The sequence below is a fragment of the Polypterus senegalus genome, chromosome 6 (assembly GCF_016835505.1).
Source record: "Polypterus senegalus isolate Bchr_013 chromosome 6, ASM1683550v1, whole genome shotgun sequence".
Lineage (NCBI taxonomy): Eukaryota > Metazoa > Chordata > Cladistia > Polypteriformes > Polypteridae > Polypterus > Polypterus senegalus.
In genome coordinates this window covers 93,969,516-93,992,095 of record NC_053159.1, presented here as the reverse complement: position 1 = coordinate 93,992,095, position 22,580 = coordinate 93,969,516, and the positions used below count along the sequence as shown (strand labels likewise).

General features: G+C 39.5%; 1 protein-coding gene across 1 annotated transcript in view; it reads right to left on the bottom strand.

Moving 5' to 3' along the window:
- Nucleotides 1-22,580, bottom strand: part of LOC120531269 (receptor-type tyrosine-protein phosphatase-like N) — a 119,905-nt gene that overhangs the window by 72,135 nt on the left and 25,190 nt on the right. The window contains exons 2-6 of the mRNA XM_039756525.1: nt 21,870-21,920; nt 11,155-11,268; nt 9,944-10,049; nt 1,381-1,564; nt 384-672 (exon numbers count right to left, since the gene is read on the bottom strand). Of these exons, the coding sequence (XP_039612459.1) occupies nt 384-672; nt 1,381-1,564; nt 9,944-10,049; nt 11,155-11,268; nt 21,870-21,920 (744 nt within the window). The remainder of the gene's footprint in view (nt 1-383; nt 673-1,380; nt 1,565-9,943; nt 10,050-11,154; nt 11,269-21,869; nt 21,921-22,580) is intronic.

The following is a 22,580-nucleotide window of genomic DNA, read 5'->3' as shown; positions in this document are numbered from 1 at the left end:
CTGTTAGTGACTGACATATGAGTGAGGGCCTCGGATAGAATCAAATGCTGGAGGAGGAAGAGGAGAATTGAATGCTAGCACAGACGAAGGTGGAGAGGACTAGCATACTACTACTAAATAATGTGTGTAGGACTAGAACATTATCTCTGTCAGAAAGCATGTCAGGCATCAAAACCAGGCAGATGTTACTGATGTTTTACAAAGAGCAAGTAATCATCATTCCAGTATTCAGCACAGCCAGCTAAAACTATCTTGCAAGTGAATCCATTTAAAAGTTTCTCAAGTAATTCAGATATAATCTATACATCAACCTCAGTCAGAAGATTTCTGCACTCTCAATTATTTAAATTTCTCCTCTATGTATTCCCCTGGCTGACTCATACCATCTACAGATGGGACTTCGCCATAATCTTTGGCTAGGTGCCTCCTAGTGCTCAGCTCATCATCTTCAAAATAATCGTCTGGGAAGTCTTTGTCTTGGTAGAAAGCTGTTACTGCTGCTGCTGAACCCGGTTGGCGAGAGACCTGACCACCAGACAGATAAAGCATGAGAAGATCTTCAAGGAGCCTGCGGTCATGGGCAGCATTCCGGGAGACAGTAGAAGGAGAAACTGCACGTGGGAAACCAACATTGAGAGCTCCTCTCTGCCTCTGACTCTCCTGAAGGCCATACTGCAAGAAACAAACAAAAATATGTAGGTATAAGTAAAACATAAATCACCCTAGGACCTTTTGCAGTTTCTAGTACTATATTGTCTTGTCAGCTTCTTCTTATTATGCGTCATGGCCATCTCATCATATGGAGCAGTCTCCAGGGTAACCAATACTTTAGGGACTTCACTTTAGGGTGGTCAGTGCATTCACTTTCTAGCAGAATCACTCAAATAATGGTAAAAAATAACAATATCCCCAGGCAAAGACATCTACGTCAGAAAGTCTTGTTAATTTGAGCACATTCTTTATGCCACAAAAAAAGAATGACTCATCTATGCCAAAAATAGTCTCTTTGTGGGCATGCTTGCTGCCAATGTAGAGCCAGGGCTGTATAGACAGGGATGGAAGTACTCCACGCAGAGTCTACCAGTAATCAGCAGTATCCCAAATCCCAAAGCAAATCTGCAGTTATTGAATGATTAAAACTGGCAGCATGCAGGGTTTCAGCAACTAGACTCCCTAATATAGGAACTCTGCCTTCTTTACAAACAGACATTAAAAGGTGCTGTAGGAATAAACCAAACTAAAGATAATACAGTAGTGAAAACATCAGAAGAAAAACATAATTCTGTTTACATGCAAGCACAACATATTGATGTCTGCAGCCTAAGGGTGAATACTAGATATATAACTGTGTCCTACCTTCAATTGGAGAACTAGTCTCACCTTTCTATATGTGTAAGGGTCCAACAGAGTCCCATCCTGACTGACAGGGGCCTGTGCTGGAGAGTTTAGCACCATGTAGTCCAAGTAACGCTGGATTAAGTATGGGGGAAGCTGGTCTGAGCTTGGACGAGAAATCTCCCCAGGGAACATCAGCTTCCCAGAAGATACCCTTTTGCGATATGATCTAGAAGAGAAAGACAGATCAACACTGTTTGAAATATTAATATACACCAGCATATGTAAGATAAAACCACTGAAATGTACAAATGCTGTCTTCACACTCTTTACATATCCACCAAATTGCTCTCTTTATTTTTTTTGTTTTCCTGCCTAAGTACTAAAAGACTGCAGCTGGTCCAAAATTCTAGCGTCAAAGCCCTGGTTTAAGGAGAACACAATAAAGTATCAATTTTTAATTTATGTGCTCACAGTCCAACAGAAAAATCACCTTCAATCTCTTATCATTGTCATCAACGCTTACCCTGTAATACAAACACATCTTGACTTTTGTAACTAACATTAGAAATTGGTATGGTCGGACAATGAGCTGTGCAGTGGGCTTGTTATAACCAGACAGGGTTAGATTATGGTGATTACAGGTCACTGCTGATAAAGCACACCTAAAATGTCTTAATGATGCATTCATTATGTGTAAGCAACTACTAAATGAATATGAAAGAAAATGAAAATTTGGTTTTCATGAAACCAAGTGGTAAGTTTAATGTGTCACTGTACATGTTGGCTGTATTGATGTGATAAAAGGGTTAATACAAGTGATGATGGTTTTAAGAAGATTCTCAGGAAGGACCCAGACCACCAAATCATGCAAAAGTTTATTATAATGCATATACCTACACTTTATGACACCTATAGTGATGTGGTGCTCACTGATTGCCAGATAATATCTTGAGAAGACCGATTCTTTTTTTGATATTAATTATAACATTGAGTGCTCACAATTTCTGACTACGTCTCACCAGGTATTGAGCTCAAGCAGGCTGGACAACTGTGCATTGGCTTTGGGTCACCTTCACCAATAAGTTTTGTTTCTACCCTGTACTATATTCTAAAAGAACAGTACCAGACATGGAGATGCCATAAACACACATTGAATGAAGGTAATATTCCAAAGCAACAAGCTGTTAGAACAGAGAGAATCATGGCATGAGATTCATTAACTATGAAACCTGGTAAACTCTGTTGACTGTTAATGCAATGTGACACATGACAATAAATCAAGAAATCTTGTATGACATTTTCTAACAGACCTACCTCATGCAATTTTCCAAAAGTACAATGCCCATCCACACATGAAAGCCATCCCAGGATGGTACATACCCAATCAGAAGTACACTTCCTTGGCAAGCCATGTCACTAGACTGCTGAGCATGTGAACATTCTAGGACACTGACTACTATTTATTTGATCCCCTTTGTACACTATTACCTTTTTAGATGAGCAGTTACAAAACCATCCAGGTTTCATCCAGTATTAGTAAAATCACATGTAGTTCTACCTTAGACTTATAAATAATTATTTTGTTGTGTTATCAAATAGTTTTTTAATCAAAAGTCATCAGTGCTACACACCAGTTTTCATGTACTGTCAGTAAGTTATAAAAAGCACATTGAAGTTTCTCTGAAAGATGAGCAGAAATTTTAAGAAATAAAAAAAGTAATGTTACAGACTTCAGAAAGTATTTTTGTTCATTTTATACTGAAGTAATCAACAGTAGTACCAGATTGAACAAAAGCAAATATTCAAATTGTTTATAAATGTTTAATAATTTTTACATAAATGTGGCTAAAATAAGTTTTACTTTAATGTTTAATCTTACTTACTACTAACAATGTCTTTATACAATTAATTATCATTACAGTCAGTGGCTGAAGTGAAAGAAAGAGTAGGTGCTCAAGGTGTTTCTCCTATGCCAGCTATCCAGAGATCCCCCTCATAGACATACAAGCGCCAGAATTCATGGATTTTATTCTTGAAGTATCAAGTACCATCCTGGTACTCTTATCGGCAAAATGTAGAAGTGCCGGTACTACCAGCCCACTTCCAGCACTAATTATAATATTAAATTGTCATGTTATTATTATTATTATTATTATTGAGTTTTAGTAGATTTAAGTTAAGAACTATTATCTTGAGACTTAAACAGAGATTTTAACTCCATTTGTTACATCTTTCAAAAATGTTACATTTAAAAAATTTGAACTAGAATTGGTCACAGACTCTCCCAAAACAAGAACTGCAATAGGATATCAATCAATGGTATTTGTACATCATTTAAACTGGAATACACTGTCTATGAAAGTGTTTTATGAGACCACAAGTCTATTTGGGATATTTTATTAACTACATGATATTGTGAGCTAGTATTAAAAGCATGTTTTAAAAGGTTGGGGCTCACTTGATTTGAACCTAGTTTTGTAAAATTTGACTTGCTTGTATGGAATGTTGTTTGATTTTAATAAATTCAATAAAATCTTAAAAAAACATGTCTTTAATGAAGCCCACTAACACATGTAATTGCATTCTGTTATCACTGATATTTTTGCATAAGGCTCATTGCAGCAAAAATATTTAATAAATAAAAATGTGACAGCTGACTCTTTGATGAAGTAACTAAAAAAATGCAAAATGCTCCAATTTTCAAACAGTTAACAAAGTCCTTAAACACAACTGAATGCTATATCATGTATACATTTTCTAATCTGTTGATTTATGGTAAATTCACTATGATCTACTGTATTTACTGTATTCAGATGTGAGCAAAGTATAAGTCAAGGCTATTTGATGGTTTACTCTAATTATTCATTTGTATCTGTCCTAAAACCTTTCTGGTGTCTGCATATCCAGACCAGTTGCTTTTGCTCCACTAATAGACTGTAACCGTTCCTAGAACTTGCTTCACTAATTATACATCTCCAATCTCCAGTTCAGAGCACCAATATTCATTGAGACCACTAACAGGTAAAAGACGTGATAAAATATTGTTCAAATTATTACATCAAAATCCATAATTATGTAAAGTACAATAACAAGTTAATATGAAATATTACACAAATATTTAAACAACAAATTTTATTTTGGTTAGCAATATTATCAAAGCCAGATTTAGTCAAAGGTATTTCCATGAATAAAGAGAACCACCCAAGGACAAAGGAAATTTAAAGCAACACTAGGCATGTTAAACTATTTGTCACAGTTTGTGTCAAACCTCATAAGAGGTCAAAGCTCTCCTGCAGTATCTATTAAAAGCTTCACATGAGTTCTTTTGGGATACTCAGCATGTTGCAGTATTCCAAAAGATGAAAGACATCATTACCAACGTGGTGTTCTTCAGTTTTGACCCAAAAAAAAATTAAAACTAAAGCCGACACATCACAGTCTATGTTAGATGCTCTTCTACTTGGAGTAAAAAGCCCATTGACTATTCATCCAAAATCCTCACAGATTATAAAATAATGTATGCCCACGCTAAAACCAAAAAAGTTGCATGTAGTATTCAATGTTCCACAATATCAAAAGCATATTATTGGAAGTATGTGGGGGAAACATGAGTTATGACTATGAATGCCATAATTATAACCAATCTATTTTATTGAATCTGGCAGAAAACCAGTGACCCCATTATGACTCTGCCCACTACCCACCTACTAGTCTGCTAGGCTCTTAGACTATTTCGTCATTGTCTCTAGGCCAAATGGTAACACCTTTTCACTAATGGTAACTCTTCACTAACTACTACATGTGCAAAAGCCACATCCAGCTATGTGCTAGTACACCAACAAACTAGGTTTTCCCATCTCTAACCACATCACTTTTTACATTTCTCTGTTATTTTTATAATATCTGAAATTGCCATGCGTTGTAGACAGCAATTAAAAACCCTTCAAACTCATGATATTCAAACCACTTGTAGCAGCAGAAGCTTTGCAGCAGCAGCGCTACAAAAGGCCACTTCAGTTTCAGAGGCACAATCATAAGATCATGTGAAAGTTGGGTAAAAACATTTTTTTGTAGATGCACAGTTCTTTGTCAAAATCAAGACTACAGTGTTTGAGTGAAGATGTGAGCATGCATGTATACAAAGTGATGCAAAGCTAAAAGAAGTCCATACAGTAAACTGAGAATAATGCTAAGCTCAAAACCAGCAGCAGGCATCCAAGAAACTGACACTGAAAAATCTTATTAGATCTACTCTGCAGAAGGACAAGTACTGTATATCACAGAAACAGCTGCCATTTGATCATTTTAAAAGAAGAAGACTGTGATACAAACAATGCTGAGAAAGATGAATATCATTTTAAGCAGAAGAGTGTGATACACACAATGCTGAGAAATATGAGAAAACTGGCTATGACACAGCAATGCCCAACATGATTCTGGGTTTAATAAAATATCTTTATTTAACCAAAGCACCCTTGCAATAATCACCTATGCAAAGATCAGTTACAATAAAATCAAGTTCTTCCTCCTTCCTCCAAGAGTGTCCCCTGCTGCCTCCCAACTCTGAGGCTCCTTTTAAGTCAGACCCAGGAATGCTTCCAGCACCACAACGTGTCTTCTTAGAAACACTTCCAGGTCATAAGAAAACCAGGGAGGTCCTCCTCTGTCAGCGACCTCTAACAGCACCCTGGGACCACAACAGGGCTGCATTTCTGGACTCCAACTCCCATGTATCCCTGGGAGGACCACTGCCACCTGTTATATGCTGGTTAACTGCTTCTGTTTAGCCCTCATACATATGACTCCAGCCAGGCAAGAAGACGTTTCCTTGTCCAGCCAGCGTGCTGGTCTCCCGTACAGGGAGAAATTATACTCCATCCTGGCCGGGATGCCTGTTCTTTTTCTTGGGCACTTACACTAGCAAGCAACTGCATGATATTCCATAAAAGACCAACAAAGTCTTATGCTTATACTTGTAATGATATCACACTGCCATTTAGTGTTTCTTTTTTTTTGGGAGACTGTTTGTTGTTAGTAATAAGATGCTCAGTGCCGGTGCTAGGTCATTTCACGCCCAACGCCAAGCTTCTTAGTGCGCCAACTCAATAGTTCGATAGCTGACCCGTGCAGCTGGGTCCGGTCTCCCCCCCCTTATGATCGCTGCAAAATAGGCGAATGGAACATAGATAGAAATACAAATTTTAGCTTCTTGTCTTAAATGACATTATGAAGTGCATCGGGCAAGATCATTTGTGTTTTCTATTAAATAAATTGAAAATATGTATTAATACATTCATATTTTTGTTAACAATACTACTGCTACTACAAATTCTACAAATTGCCAAATTTAAATAAAATAAAAAAGTGAAAATAATATAACAAAACAATAAATGGCCTGTTGTACATGAGAAGAGAGTGTGGAGACACTGAAAACCCTAAAAATGGAAAATGTTCCTGAGACCCTAAGGGACAGAATGTATTGTAATCTGGAAGAAACTTATCCTTTGCTTTTAATAATGTATGTTTGTTTACTTGTGTATTATTTATTTTATTTGCTATTTATTTGACATTATTTGACATGTTGGCATGTCATAGATGCATTACAATTGTAGTTTCAATATGGGTATATGGGAAAGACTGATATCCTGCACTTCAAGAGAGGAGTCCCAACATAGATTATCCGGCCACTGAGCATCAGAACATCACTGAAAGCTCAGAACTCACTGGGTTGAAGGGAATTAAATCACAGACTCCACACCACATAGCACATATGTAAAGATTCAGAATAAAAAATAACAGACTGGAAGTGAACAGAGACCAGAATAGGGCAGACCTGGATATTAAATGTGACAATTGTATTGTCAATGTGAAATAACACAGACAACAGATTAAGTGTCAATTTACTTAATCCTGTAGAACATATACAGCATGATAGTCACTTTCAAATGCCTCAGCCAAAATGCCTTAGGCAGACAGTCCAGACAGAAAGCAGTTTAGATTTGAACAGGATCCTAATATAGCACCATGTTGTAAATAAATACGGCGGAATATTAGGAGACAGCAGTCTGTAAGTATGTTAGTGTTTTAAATTTTGCTTTGTATCCTCTTTTACTTTATTCATTATTGTATTAGGGTGTTAAAGTTCAGTCCTGGAGGACCACAGTGGCTGTAGGGTTTTTGTTCAAACCAAATTTCCTAATTAAAAGCCTATTATTGCTCATGCAGCATTTTTTTCTTCATTTTGTTAAATGGCTGATTATAATTCTCAACACTTAATTGCTTCTTTTAATCCAAAACAGTCACATTCACGGTTCTTAATTGCATCTTGTTTTCTTAACAAGACGCAGAGTAAACAGATGGAAATAACAAAGGAACCAGTAGCTCAGTATCTAACTTTGCCCCATTTTATACCTTTGTGTGCTCATCATTAAGTGTCTGAATTAACAGAATAGTTTGAAAATAAATTTAACAGACAAAAGTGAAAACATCAAATCTGTTCTAGCCTGTAAATCATTTAGATGATAAATTTGAAAAAAAAGCTTGAAATATTGATATATTTCAAAAATGAAATAAAATGAAGCAGCAACTTTTATTATTGGCAATGCCTGGCTCCTAATAAAGCAACTGGGCGTAGAGGAAAAAAAAAACAAAAAAAAAACGTACCCACTGTGGCCATCAAGGACAGAACCTGAGCACCCCTGCTTTATAATGTAGTATTGCCATCTGTTCTATAGAGTGCTTTGAAAGAGGCATTATTAGATCACATAGAATAAGAATATATAAATCGGTATATATATACTGTATATATATTATATGAGAGTGAGAGAGAGAGGGAGAACAAGAGAATTATATTGAGAAAAACAATTCTCTTGTCCATATTGAACAGATAAGAGAGACAGGGATGGCAGCTTGTGTTCTGGATCTGATAGATAAAAGTCAACAGCTCAAAAAATAAAGCCCACTGTTTGTTTTTCCAAATCTGTGCATATGCACAATATCAGAGGACTCAGTTAATCAGCCAAGGTACTTTACACCCACTTGCCTTTAGTATATTAGTAAAATTGCATGTGTTCAATGCAGAGAACCACATAAACAGAAAGTAAAACACAGACTCTGTGATATTGTTGGGTGTCCTTTCAATCAACCAGGTGTGCTGTACTATACAAGTAATCCTTTTTACAGCTTCTCCTCCAAATGGCCATAAACATTGCCATCATACAGCTTCTTCTAACATTTCCTGATACCGACCTTATGATTCTCTTACTGTTCTATCTCTGGTTCCCATTTTTGACATGATTTCTTATTATTTCTCCATTCCAGATTGCCCTGACATTATATCACTTCATGATCCTTATCCCTAACCTCTCCTTCAAAACATTCATGTATTTGATTTTGGCAGCAGAAACTTTAATTATGGTCCCCTCAGAGTCCTCTCACTGTTCCAGCTCTACTTGTCCTTCTCCAATGCAACCATACTGATGCATTCCTAATTGCCTCTATACTTTTTTTTGTTCTTTATTTTGCCTTATACAATTTCTCGTATTAGGAATTTGTTAGTTTTCGCATACCCCTTGGGGTCAGAGCGCAGGGTCAGCCATTGTACAGCGCCCCTGGAGCAATTGAAGGTTAAGGGCCTTGCTCAAGGGCCCAGCAGAGTAGGATCTCTTTTGGCAGTGACAGGGATTCGAACCGGCAACCTTCGGGATACCAGAGCAGATCCTTAGCCTCAGAGCCACCACTCCGCCCTATAAATATACCCCAGTAATGATACCATTGGAGTACAAACATTTCAGATAACGCGCTATGATCCTCTTACTGTTCTATTTCAATGTGCCCTCTCCCTAATGCCTATTCAGTGCTCCGTTCCTGAATGCCCTTACCACCCCTTTATCATCTTATTCATGTCCCTTCTCTGACTGCTTTCTCCCTGTGCCATCATATCACTTCAGCCCAAATTTTCCTTGTATCCTATCCCCCAGTCTTCTTACTATATACACCTTAATGAGCAAATGCTGTCATGACATTGCTTACTGCTCTGTGATCTGATCCATCCTTACCTTCTCTCTCTTCCATGCCTTCTTACTGCTCCATTCTACATTACTCTGACAAAGTGCCCTTTTAATGATCTCTCACTGCTTAAACTATTGCAACTGCTTCACCTAAATTTCCCAGATACTCCTTCCATCTTTGATTGCCCGCATCTGCCCTATTTTTTTAACTACTTCTCAAATTGCCTGTTTTTTGGTTAAGCACAAATTATCCTAACACTTTAAGCAATATTATCCACTTATTAATTCATCTATTAATTGCCTCACCTCTAAAGCCAGAAATCTTTTTCATCCTAGAGGTACAGGGGATCAGATGGCATACTAGAAAACTGAAGGTATTGAAAACTGTAGATATTGTTTGCCTTTGATGCAACATAAATGAAAGCACAAGTCATGGTATATAGAATGTAGCTTGATTGAGAGTTGACACATCTCTTCCTAATGGACACACACACTCTGCTAAAGAAACACAGTAAGTTGGCCAGGCCAAGCATCACACCATTTTCTCCTCTTTGACATTGCCATTCTCCACCCCAACAACTGCTCAGACAAATTACTTTTCTGGACCCGCCTCCTTCTGTGGAGATGAAGAGGACACACGGGGCAGTCGGCCCATCTCCTTGGAGATGATATACTGTGTGATGTCATCTTGCCAGGATAGACCTGCAATCATGAGAGAGAGATGAGAAGAAAAGAAGATATACCTGTCAGTAAGGAGCTAACCATACAGATGAATGTGCTGTCACACCTTTCTTATTCACATGTACATGCATGCTGTTCTCATAAGCACAACTACAGGTGGATACAAAATACTGATTTTGGTATATGTCCTAAAATGCACCATCTTCACAAACACATAGCTACTGTATGAATGTGGCACACCTACTGACATTGCTCACTCACATACATGCTTTAATATTAAAAGAGCAGGCTTGTAGCTTCACATATGCTGCTGCTGCACTTTTACTCACTGATGTCATTCTTTCAGATGCATCTTGAATACATCTGTACTCAAACTCTAATAACGTTCAAACACAACTACATTAGGTCCACATGCACACCTCATTTAATACATTCACAGATATCTATTAAACTAAGGTAGTGAGGACTAGCAGTTACAGTCTTATGTCATATAACTACGTTTTAGGGTTAATTATTAACTATGCTTCAATATATAACACAAAGTGAGTCAGTTAGGTTGTTTGCTTGTAAGGGCTAAACACATATTTATGTAATATATTATAATGTAAAGCACCAAAGATGAAATTACACAAAACAAAGTACACTGAACTCACACCAAATTGCACAGACATTAACAGCTGCTTTCCTGCACTACACAATACATTCTCTCAGATGTTCTCAGACGTACATTCTCACTAACTTACTATCAAATTTCCTCGTAGATTTAAAAATAAATTGCTTTCTTATTTAGTCTACAAAGCACGTTGTGATGAGGCACACTATGAATGGCACTATATAGAGTTAAATGGTGCCTTTACGATCATTCACTCAGCTTACAGTCTAATATATTGTATACAGTAAATTCATCCATATTGATAACAACACTCTCCCATACAATTCTCTCACTGCCTCACTTTTAGTAACCTATGACAGTTATTGACACTGGAATTGGTGAGCAAAGCTGACTGCTTCATTAGTTTCTACCTTTTAGAAACAGCAAAGTGCTGGAATTACACTAAATACCCCCAACTCCCCCAATAATCTCTTCATTCTTTGACAACTTCCAAACAGACACTTTTATACCCACCTTGTAACATGAGCTGCTTGAGAACCTGCTGCAGTCTCTGAAGATCAGGGATGGACACCTCGTAGAGAACAGTGTCATGTTTTAATGGGTCCTGACATTGGCCAAACAGGCCATCTGTAACACATAGAACTCTCTTTTATTGGCTGGGATTCATTGAAGTGACTTTTCTTTAACACATTTGAACCAGTAGAATAATTAAATACTTTTAATCTCTTGGTGATAATTATTAAAGCCTCATCCCACTATAGCCTGAAAGTCAACTATGACACTCTACAGGGGGCAAAAATACTTGATATAGTAAGATAGTAACAAGAGACTCTTTAAAACCTGTGAGGTGTTAGTCAAGACTGGTTGGTACCAGAACTGCAGTAAATTTCAGTATTTTGGGACCAATGATGGGACATACGTCAACCTGGCAATAAGGACACTAACAGTGGAAAATTGTGTAGCCACCTCTATCTATTTGGTCTTCTTATAAAGGAAGGATCTCCAGAAGTTGGTATTTCTAGGATTATAAAATATTGGAAGGACCGTGGGCAAACACTGGTCAATAAAGTAGCCATCCCTTGTCAACAGATGCCAGAAGGAACGTCTGTGATGTTAAACAGGCCTCCGTAGGCCCTTTAAATACTAAAAACTGTAGTTGCTATGGGGATTTCTATAAGAATGAACCAAGGTTTCAAAAGGCATTTCTGACTCCAGAAGTGGCTCTTGATGTCAGCCTGGAAGGGGCTATAACGTTCTTCAAGTAAAAGGCCAAGTCAGCCTAAAGTTCATAGGTTGGTGGTAAATACTAAATAAAGCAAAAGGATAGTGTGGTGGAGTGGTTAAGACTTTGGACTTCAAAACTTGAGGTTGTGGGAATACATTCTGATACTGGCACTGTATGACCATTAGCAGGTTATTTTACCTGCCAGTGTTCCAACTGGAAAAGCAAAAAAAATATATCCAATTTTATCCCAAATGTTGTAAGTCACCTTTGATAAAGGTGGTAGTCAAATAAATATATGTACATTTGAAGAAGGAACAGAGGCCAGAGGTGGTAAAGCTTGTATTGGAGGTTGTTTCAAGGAGTATTAGTGAAATACATTGCTGGGGAAGTTCTCTTGGAACCCCATGTGTTGAAAGGAAGGCATATTGGGCAATAAATTATTTGTTTTCTCTTGGCTTATTCTTTATTGAATTTACTGATTGAACTTAGCCCTTCCTTCTGTACTTTATACAAGTACTCCAGGTTTGTATATCAAATAGCTTTCTCTCACATTAACTTTCTGTTCTTGTAATGCCATTATTTTCCAAGGGAAACAATAGTTGCATAAGGTGTATATCAGTTGACTGAACAAGGTGCTGTACACATACCACCATTTTCTGAGATGTTAGGCTGCCCTGAAACACCTTTCAATCCTGTTAGGCACTTACAATGCCATAGCAAAAGTAACGCCAGCACACGCTAGCCATTTTCTGTGCAGAGAACAGACAAAGTTATTAACAGGATCTGCCTTCTGCTTCACTCGCTTTTTCTAACAACAGCTTTGGAACATGCTGCTTTCTATGTATGTTCCTTTACAGTTTGAATCTAATCTTCTTGCCTGACCACACTGCGAATCTACTGCTGCAGTTTCCAAGGCACACCCTCCATTATAGATGAAAGCATTCCATCCATGACCAGCCTCCTGTTGATGTTTATTGACATAAGAAACCATTCAGACTCTCAAGAGGGAATAACTGAATCAATATTCATTTAGCAGAAACCTGGTACTGAAAGGTGACTGACCACCCTGCTCTGTGAAAGATCTTTGAAAACATTTGGGACAGATGATGATCTCTCTATACACTGATCACATACCTTTGGATAAAAACTACACTAATGTTAGAAAGTTTGTCTCCATGTTAAGAACCAGAGACACAAGAAATAAATTACCCAGTAGTATGGTGGAGCATGGGACTTAAGAAACCTTCCACTCTCTGTTCTCATGACAGTTGTTCTAATGTGTACTAAAGTGATGGCTTCCAAATGAGCAAATCTAAGTACTGTGTAATGGTTTGTGTTTATTAAAAAGGTTGCAATGCCTAGATGAACAGCACACAAAGGTGCTGGGCCAGCAAATTTCGAGAAAACAACTGGAATAAACTATGGAACAGAATTCTGCATAACAGTACACTTCAGCAAATTATGCATATCCTAGATCCAGCAAGTTATTTTTCTCTAAGTAGAATTATTTTTCTTTTTTCTCTTTGTACAAATCATAAACTTGATTACAAAAGAAAATCCAAATAGAAGACCAAATAATTTTTTTTGCAAAGGGTTAGCACAATAATTACCACTCATATGTCACTGTTCTGTCAATTCAGGTTCAGTCCTCAGGCTGGTCAATCATATATGTCTGAATGTGGTTTCTTAGCTTCCTTCCATATATACACATGAAAGGTTAACTGATGTCTTTATGAGAGTGTGGTTATGTTTGTGCATTTAGTGCACACTCACCAATACCAATTTATACAGAGACACTCATCCTTGGGATGTGGGAGGAAAGCTGACTATCTTCCAAGCAAAATAATTAATACAATGCATAGATACATACATGTAGAAAGTACTTTACAGTTACAGTCCAACTAAGGCATTATAAGGGTATATTGCCATCGGTATAAAGATTCCCCAGTAGTGTTTTCTGATACAATCTTAACTTATCACAAGATGAATCCAGTGTGCATGTTTTATCAATCACACAATATTTTCGACAGAAGGCTTCTTATGAATTTGGATGGGCACTAACAACATTAGTGTGAACCAGTTCCCAACACGTTAATTCTCCACTAAGACATTTGAAGTCTTAATGTGTGCACTGGCCATTACTTTAGAATGATCCTGTTTGGAAGTATGTGCTGATCAATGGATCTATTATGGACAACAATACTGGTCACTAGTTCTAGAGTATGCCTAGTCAGGTGTTCTACATACAAATATGCTATAAGTCACTGTTTAAACAAGTTTAATGATTACAGCATCTGCTCAGACAATGTCATCAACTATTGGAACTTGTAGAAGTCCATTTACTGTACATGTTTACTAACTCAGATGCATTAGGAAAGATTTTTGGGAATGAAAACCCCACACTGACAGCTGGTATAAGTGAAGAGTGGTCTGTGGCGATGACATGATTTTAAATAAATGTGCCTGCAAAGTGCTGTCTCTATTTAGGCGAGGGGTGAGTGTGTGAACATGCTTCACTCCAGTAACTGATGGGAGGGTTACCTGCATGTGCAAGTGCATGTGGCAGGCAGGTGCCTCTTTAGTTCCTTTGTGGGAGCAGTACATGCAAACCTGCACCCCATTGGTAGTGTCAATATAAAAGGAACTGACACAGCAGTGAGGGGGGAGGAAAAAAATAAACAGGAAGAGAGAATGGAAACAGTGGGTGGAGAGAGCAGCATTAGGTGGAGAGAAGAGACGGGCCAGACAGCTACTGGAGAAAGGGCAGCACAATCTTGTGCCTCATGAAGGAACGATGGAGTGGCATTCTACAGGCTGGTATGTGAGCATGGAGGACTCCTCCCTAGGGATCCAAGGTGTAACTGTGGGTGTGTAAAATATGACACGAGGAGGACCGACCCCAGCCAGTCTGGCCAGAGCCAAATGGGCAGCTAAGACGGGAGTCGGGTGATGAAAATTGCGGCTGTTAACGTTACTGCCAGCTGAACGAGCAATGGGTGAGCCGGGGAAACAAAGATGGAGTTGTGCTGGGCTTGTTTGTCTGTACATTAAAGATCCAATGACTCTATTGCTTCACATTCCTTGTTTTAAAGCTGGATTTTGATCTCATGGATTTCACTTATTTATTTATTGAAGATATTTAGGAACTGCAATTGGGGACACGGTTTTGATTTTTTTTTTTTTTTAATAAAAGCACTATGGCAACTTAATACCTATCCCTTGCTGTGTACATTCTCATTTGCCTCGCTTGTCCCGGTTTTGTTACTGACTGTTGCGGGATCAAAGGCTGTCGCATACAGCAGGGAGTGTGGAGCCCACCCATATCCATCACAGTATTAAATCAGTCTGCCAGTTTGGAAGCTCTGGGATGGTAAGCTCTGAAAACATATGTTCCTACAGGGTACTAGAAAGCAGGCATCCCCATGGGTATCAAGGACACGTGACAATCTAACTAACTTTTTAGACCCCCTTACATCATCAATCAATACCCTGCTATCAGTCTTCAATGCTATACTCCGCCCTCCCTCATTTGGACCTAACAGTCACTTAAAACAAAAAAGGCTTCAACCTGGCTGGGATGCTACAATACTTTCGAATTTTACTGCTCTCATATTCTTTACCTTTCTCTGCATGTGTATCGCGCCATCGTTTCAGCCTTTCGAATTCAAATGCTTTCATAACCTCTTATCTGTCTATTCTTCTCTCCAACGCTTTTGGGTCTCTTTTCTTTGCTTAGTCGTTGACATTTCATCTTGAACATATTATCCTTATACGCTTTATATGTGCTAAGAGCACAGGATTTGTGTGTGCTACATGACTTTACACGACTGAGTGTTTTGCTGTCCATGCTCTTACTTGATATTGTTTGCGTCTTGTGGGTCTTTTAAGTGTGTTCCGTGAAGATCACGTCTCGTCGCCCTGCTTCTCTTTTCCAGGATTTTTTTAATAAAATATATATATATATTTACAGTGCATCCGGAAAGTACTCACAGCGCATCACTTTTTCCACATTTTGTTATGTTACAGCCTTATTCCAAAATGGATTAAATTCATTTTTTTCCTCAGAATTCTACACACAACACCCCATAATGACGTGAAAAAAGTTTACTTGAGATTTTTGCAAATTTATCCATCCATCCATCCATACTCTAACCCGCTGAATCCGAACAGGGTCACGGGGGTCTGCTGGAGCCAATCCCATCCAACACAGGGCACAAGGCAGGAACCAATCCTGGGCAGGGTGCCAACCCACCGCAGGACACACACAAACACACCCACACACCAAGCACACACTAGGGCCAATTTAGAATCGCCAATCCACCTAACCTGCATGTCTTTGGATTGTGGGAGGAAACCGGAGTGCCCGGAGGAAACCCACGCAGACACGGGGAGAACATGCAAACTCCACGCAGGGAGGACCCGGGAAGCGAACCCAGGTCTCCTAACTGCGAGGCAGCAGAGCTACCACTGTGCCACCGTGCCGCCTGCAAATTTATTAAAAATAAAAAAAATTGAGAAAGCACATGTACATAAGTATTCACAGCCTTTGCCATGAAGCTCAAAATTGAGCTCAGGTGCATCCTGTTTCCCCGATCATTCTTGAGATGTTTCTGCAGCTTAATTGGAGTCCACTTGTGGTAAATTCAGTTGATTGGACATGATTTGGAAAGGCACACACCAGTCTATATAAGGTCCCACAGTTGACAGTTCATGTCAGAGCACAAACCAAGCATGAAGTCAAAGGAATTGTCTGCAGACCTCCGAGACAGGACTGTCTCGAGGCACAAATCTGGGGAAGGTTACAGAAAAAATTCTGCTGCTTTGAAGGTCCCAATGAGCACAGTGGCCTCCATCATCCGTAAGTGGAAGAAGTTCGAAACCACCAGGACTCTTCCTAGAGCTGGCCAGCCATCTAAACTGAGAGATCGGGGGAGAAGGGCCTTAGTCAGGGAGGTGACCAAGAACCCGATGGTCACTCTGTCAGAGCTCCAGAGGTCCTCTGTGGAGAGAGGAGAACCTTCCAGAAGGACAACCATCTCTGCAGCAATCCACCAATCAGGCCTGTATGGTAGAGTGGCCAGACGGAAGCCACTGCTTAGTAAAAGGCACATGGCAGCCCGCCTGGAGTTTGCCAAAAGGCACCTGAGGACTCTCAGACCATGAGAAACAAAATTCTCTGGTCTGATGAGACAAAGATTGAATTCTTTGGTGTGAATGCCAGGCGTCACGTTTGGAGGAAACCAGGCACCGCTCATCACAAGGCCAATACCATCCCTACGGTGAAGCATGGTGGTGGCAGCATCATGCTGCAGGGATGTTTTTCAGCGGCAGGAACTGGGAGACTAGTCAGGATAAAGGGAAAGATGACTGCAGCAATGTACAGAGACATCCTGGATGAAAATCTACTCCAGAGCGCTCTTGACCTCAAACTAGGGCGATGGTTCATCTTTCAGTAGGACAACGACCCTAAGCACACAGCCAAGATATCAAAGGAGTGGCTTCAGGACAACTCTGTGAATGTCCTTGAGTGGCCCAGCCAGAGCCCAGACTTGAATCTAAATGAAAATCTCTGGAGAGATCTTAAAATGGCTGTGCACCGACGCTTCCCTTCCAACCTGATGGAGCTTGAGAGGTGCTGCAAAGAGGAATGGGCGAAACTGGCCAAGGATAGGTGTGCCAAGCTTGTGGCATCATATTCAAAAAGATTTGAGGCTGTAATTGCTGCCGAAGGTGCATCGACAAAGTATTGAGCAAAGGCTGTGAATATTTATGTACATGTGATTTCTCCGTTTTTTTTATTTTAAAAAAATTTGCAAAAACCTCAAGTAAACTTTTTCACATTGTCATTATGGGGTGTTGTGTGTAGAATTCTGAGGAAAAAAATGAATTTAATCCATTTTGGAATAAGGCTGTAACATTACTTCCGGATGCACTGTGTGTGTGTGTGTGTGTGTGTGTGTGTGTGTGTGTTTGTATATATATATATATATATATATATATATATATATATATATATATATATATATATATATATATATATAGCCTTGGAGGACCAGAAGAGGGCGTGCGCCCATTTCAGACAATGTAGGGGCAGCCACCCTGGACCTCAGCACTTCTGCCACACCAGGAAGTGCTGGGGGGAAGAAGACTGGGGATACCCGGAGGGCTTCCGGGTGCGCAGCCAGCACTTCCGCCACACAGGGGAGTGACCACAGGGGAGTGTCAGGAAGCACCTGGAGCCCATTTGGGCTTGTATAAAAGGGGCCGCCTCCCTCCATATGAGGACTGGAGTCGACTGGAAGTGGACGGGAGTCTTGCGAGAGAGGAGTGGAGGCGGCTTTAAGAAACGCACTTGAGAGAGATACCTGGACTTTTGGGGATTGGTGCAGAGGCACTGGGTTGTGCACTGTGAAACTGTAGTGTAAATAAATATGTGTGTGTTGGGTGACCAAACATTGTCCGTCTGTCTGTGTCCGAGGCTCATCTCACAATCAATATATATATTTATTATGTGCTATCCATTGGGCCAAGTTACTGCCTGGACATACTGTATGTCCTAAAATGTGTAAACTGCTAAGTCCATAGACACATTTTTGCTCACTTTGATGCATTGATCAAGTGTGCCTGGACATGACTACTCGATGTAGGCTTTGTAAATGTGCTGACAAGTGGCTTCTTTGAGGAGATGAATATTGACCACTATCCTTAAAAGTAGTCTGTGTTCACAACTGTATTATACAATGGAGCAATACAACTATCTGGCAACCTCTGTAAAGGATTCAGGCCTCAGTGCTTGTTGGCCTCACTGATAGTCCTCTTAGCCAAAGTAGACCCCACACTATGTCTGTCCAGTCATGTGCCCTGACTGCTAGTGCAGCTTGAGAATATATAAGATATATATACAGGTACATACATACATACATAGAGGTCAATACAGGTGTGTATATATATATATATATATATATATACTGTACACACACACTTCTGTTAAGTACTCCTGTACTGTGACTGAATGATAGGCTTCTCGGTCACCAGTTGCCTTTTTTTTAAATTATTGTCCAATTCTGGTGTACCCTGGCCAGTGAGTCATCTTAAGCAGGCTGAGTCAACTGAGTGGGAGCCTGCTGATGTCACTGTTGCCAGGGAGACCCAGTGAAAGAGCAGCTGGTAATATGTGAATATCTATTTGACAAAAGTACTCCAGCACGGCTGCTCTGTTCCCAAGGGAATAGTGCCATTAGACAGGTCTGTCCTTTGTCATGTTGGCCTGCAGGCTGACACCAACTTGCTCATTCACACCTCTTACGGGCAAAATAACAGCTCCACAAAAAGAGGACTGGGAAAAAGGGGAAATGCTGCACTAACCTCTAGGGGAGGCTACAAGTAAAAGACCTCAGATTAAAGCAGTTAGCTACAAAAATATTAACTATGTGAACCTTTTATTATTTTGAGAGAGAGAGAAAGAAAGATAGAATTCGAACACACTATGCATCTGCTGTGTCCTTAAAAAAACATGCACAGGTTAAACACTTCATGTAAGCTGGCAGGTGGAAAAAGCCAACGACTCCTCAGCACCAAAAAAAAAAAAAACTGGAGTAAGTAGTGCAAAAGTGCCAGGTGAGGGGGAATGCAGGAAAGCAGATCAAGGGGTGCAGGATAGAGCATTATCAGTAGGAAGAGGAGGGCTGAGCGCACAGCATAGGTAAGAAATAGTTCATGAGAGATGGTGTCTCAGACAAACAGGACTAAGCAGGTCTGGGTTAGGAGGACAATGTGAGAAGCAACAAAGTAGGTAGAGCAGAAGGGCAGGAGGAGAATGTGAGTGGAACAAAGGTAAGAAATGCTGAATGAGCAGTGCTGGTTTAGCTAAGGTACAGCTAGCAGAGGTCAGAGCAATAGTAAACATGACTTGAAAAGATGGGGTGGCGTGAAAGGGTATGGTATGAAGAGCTGCATTGAGGAGTGCACATCAGGATTAGAACAAATTCAAAAGAGATCTGGGGTGATCAGAACATGGTTGAAAAGGGCAAGACAAGAATGGCAAAGAAAGCAGGGAAATAATATTAAAACAAGAACAATAATTTATTTTTTGTATAACCCAAAATTGCACAAGGAGTACTGCAATGGGCTTTAACAGGCCTTGTTTTTGACAGCCAACCCCAGCCTTGACTCCCTAAGAAGATAAGGAAAGACTCCCAAAAAACCTTGTAGGAAAAAAAGGGAAGAAATCTTGAGGAAGGCAATTCAGAGAGATAAACCCTTTCCAAATAGGTTGGATGTGCAATGGGTGTCAAAAAATATACAAAACAATATACGGACCAGAACACAAGTAATCCTCGTCAAAGATCTAGATGGCCAATCTATTCATTGCCACTTCAGAAATACAATAGTACAATAGCGATAGTACAATTACAAAACAAAATGCAAGAGAAGATAATTTTACACTTGACAATTCAGATTGGTTCAGAGTCCTGGAGAACTCAGCCAACAAGCTGGCTCCTCCCTACTGGCCATTCCACAGCTGAGTCAGTGGTAGGCTGGCCAATCTGATGAAAGGACCCTTTCTACCCAATGACTCCAGTGCTCCTTTGTCAGAGATGACCTTTTCATAGGCATGCTTGGCATTAGGGCAGTGGTGCCCATTTGAGTACAGAGAAACAAGAAGAATGGTGACAGTAGACCAGTTGGAAGACCACAGAGCATCAAGAGAAGAATTGGGAAAGTTGGATAAGCAGCACAGGGCAGAAAGGACTTATGAGAAATAGCAAGGGTCAAGATCAACAAGAAGTTCGAGAGAAGGTCTGGATGAACAGGGTAAAGAGAGAAGAACTGGTGTAATCAGAGCTATCATTAACACAACTTGGGCGCAAATGTCTTTTTGAGGAACACTGAAGTGAACAAGAAAGAAATGAGACCACAGCAGTGATGTAGTAAGCAAAAACATGTTGAACGTTTCACATTCAACAAAACAGTACAAGAAGACTTCTGCCTTTAACCTTCTTTTTAACTCAAGTGTGTCTAGTCACAAATTCCAACACAAAGGCATTTGCACAAACAAGTTTTAATTATTTAAAATCATTTCTTAATTTCCACACTAGCATTCACACTGCACTCTTATGCTTCCTTTTTATGTCTTCATACTTTTTTTTGGTAAATGGGCTCATGTTGTTCTATAAACCATATAAATTATATAAACTGCTGTCCTATAAATTAAACTTGACAGGTCCTTTTTTGTAGTTCTCACACATTTCCTATTGTGACTTTGTGCAGGCCTTCCTTTTTCAAGGCTCAACACTTTTTCTTCTTTCGGCTGCTCCTGTCAGAGGCTAGAATTGCTAACAGATTCTTACAGTTTACAATACAATACAGTTTATTTTTGTATAGCCCAAAATCACACAGGAAGTGCCGCAATGGGCTTTAACAGGCCCTGCCTTTTGACAGCCCCCCAGCCTTGACTCTCTGAGAAGACAAGGAAAAACTCCCAATAAAAACCTTGTAGGGAAAAATGGAAGAAACCTCAGGAAAGGCAGTTCAAAGAGAGACCCCTTTCCAGGTAGGTTGGGCGTGCAGTAGGTGTCAAAAGTAGGGGGTCAATACAATACAATCTACACAACAGAACAATTCCTTAAGACAGCATAATAAAAATTTTAGAATTCTTCACTACATTGTCATCTGAAAAGGTAATGTGAATATCACATGGGCACAGAGGTCCCACTGGAAGGCTTGTCACCATAGGGTCATTTGGTCAAAGCAGATGGAGAAATATTTGAAAGGGACAATACTAGAGTGTCTTGAAAGGCAAGAGGGTCAAGCACTGTAGGATAAAGGTATAATATCTAACTAGAGTGTTATATGGGGGTTTTTTGGGGGGAAGGGGGGTGTACCACTGAGCATGACCAGAAGCAGATGGCATAGTCATAGCAGTCTTCTCATGGTTTTACTCCAAGCTTATACCACAGCATTTAGGTATCTCTTGCATATTTAAATAAAAATCTGTTCTTACCATTGTGACAGATCTCCTGTCGTGAGCACAAGCGTTTCTCAAAGAGACAACCTGCAAATGGAAAACATCTTTGTTAACTAATTGAAACAAGTCTCTGATACACAGTAATTTCATATCAATGCACTGAATGTAGAAAAGGAAAAGGAAAGGTAGCAAGCTGGAAAACCCCATCATCAAGAGGTGTTTTTTTTTTCCAAAATAAACACAGAACATCTGCTGCAGTGACAGAAGTGAATGACTGGGCGTATCTCAGGCTCATTCACCATAACATCCTCCTAATTCTGGATTCCTCTTCAAAGATTTTTTTCTATAGATGCCTTCTAAATTGTTTTTATTTATTGTTCCGTAGAAGACAGAGACCACTGCAACCCACCTTATATTTGAACCCATGGAGGTCCTTTACCAACAACACATAATAGTAAATAAAACTTGATTAATAATAATAAGTACTAATTTTATCAATAGTTTGAATGAGCAGTTTTTTCTAGAATCTTAGATTTTGAAGTAGATGCAAATTCAGTGGTTGGCCAATGACAAAGATCATAGGATTCTGTGTGAATGACTAACATAAAATGCTCAGCACATAGATGTTACATAGAAAATCAGGAAGCAAATACAATGCTGTAGGAAATCAAAACAAAAGCACCTTTATTCCTAGTAAAGTTTTGTAAGGGAGGCAAAGGAAAAAAGAGTGAGTATTGTACTTGCTTC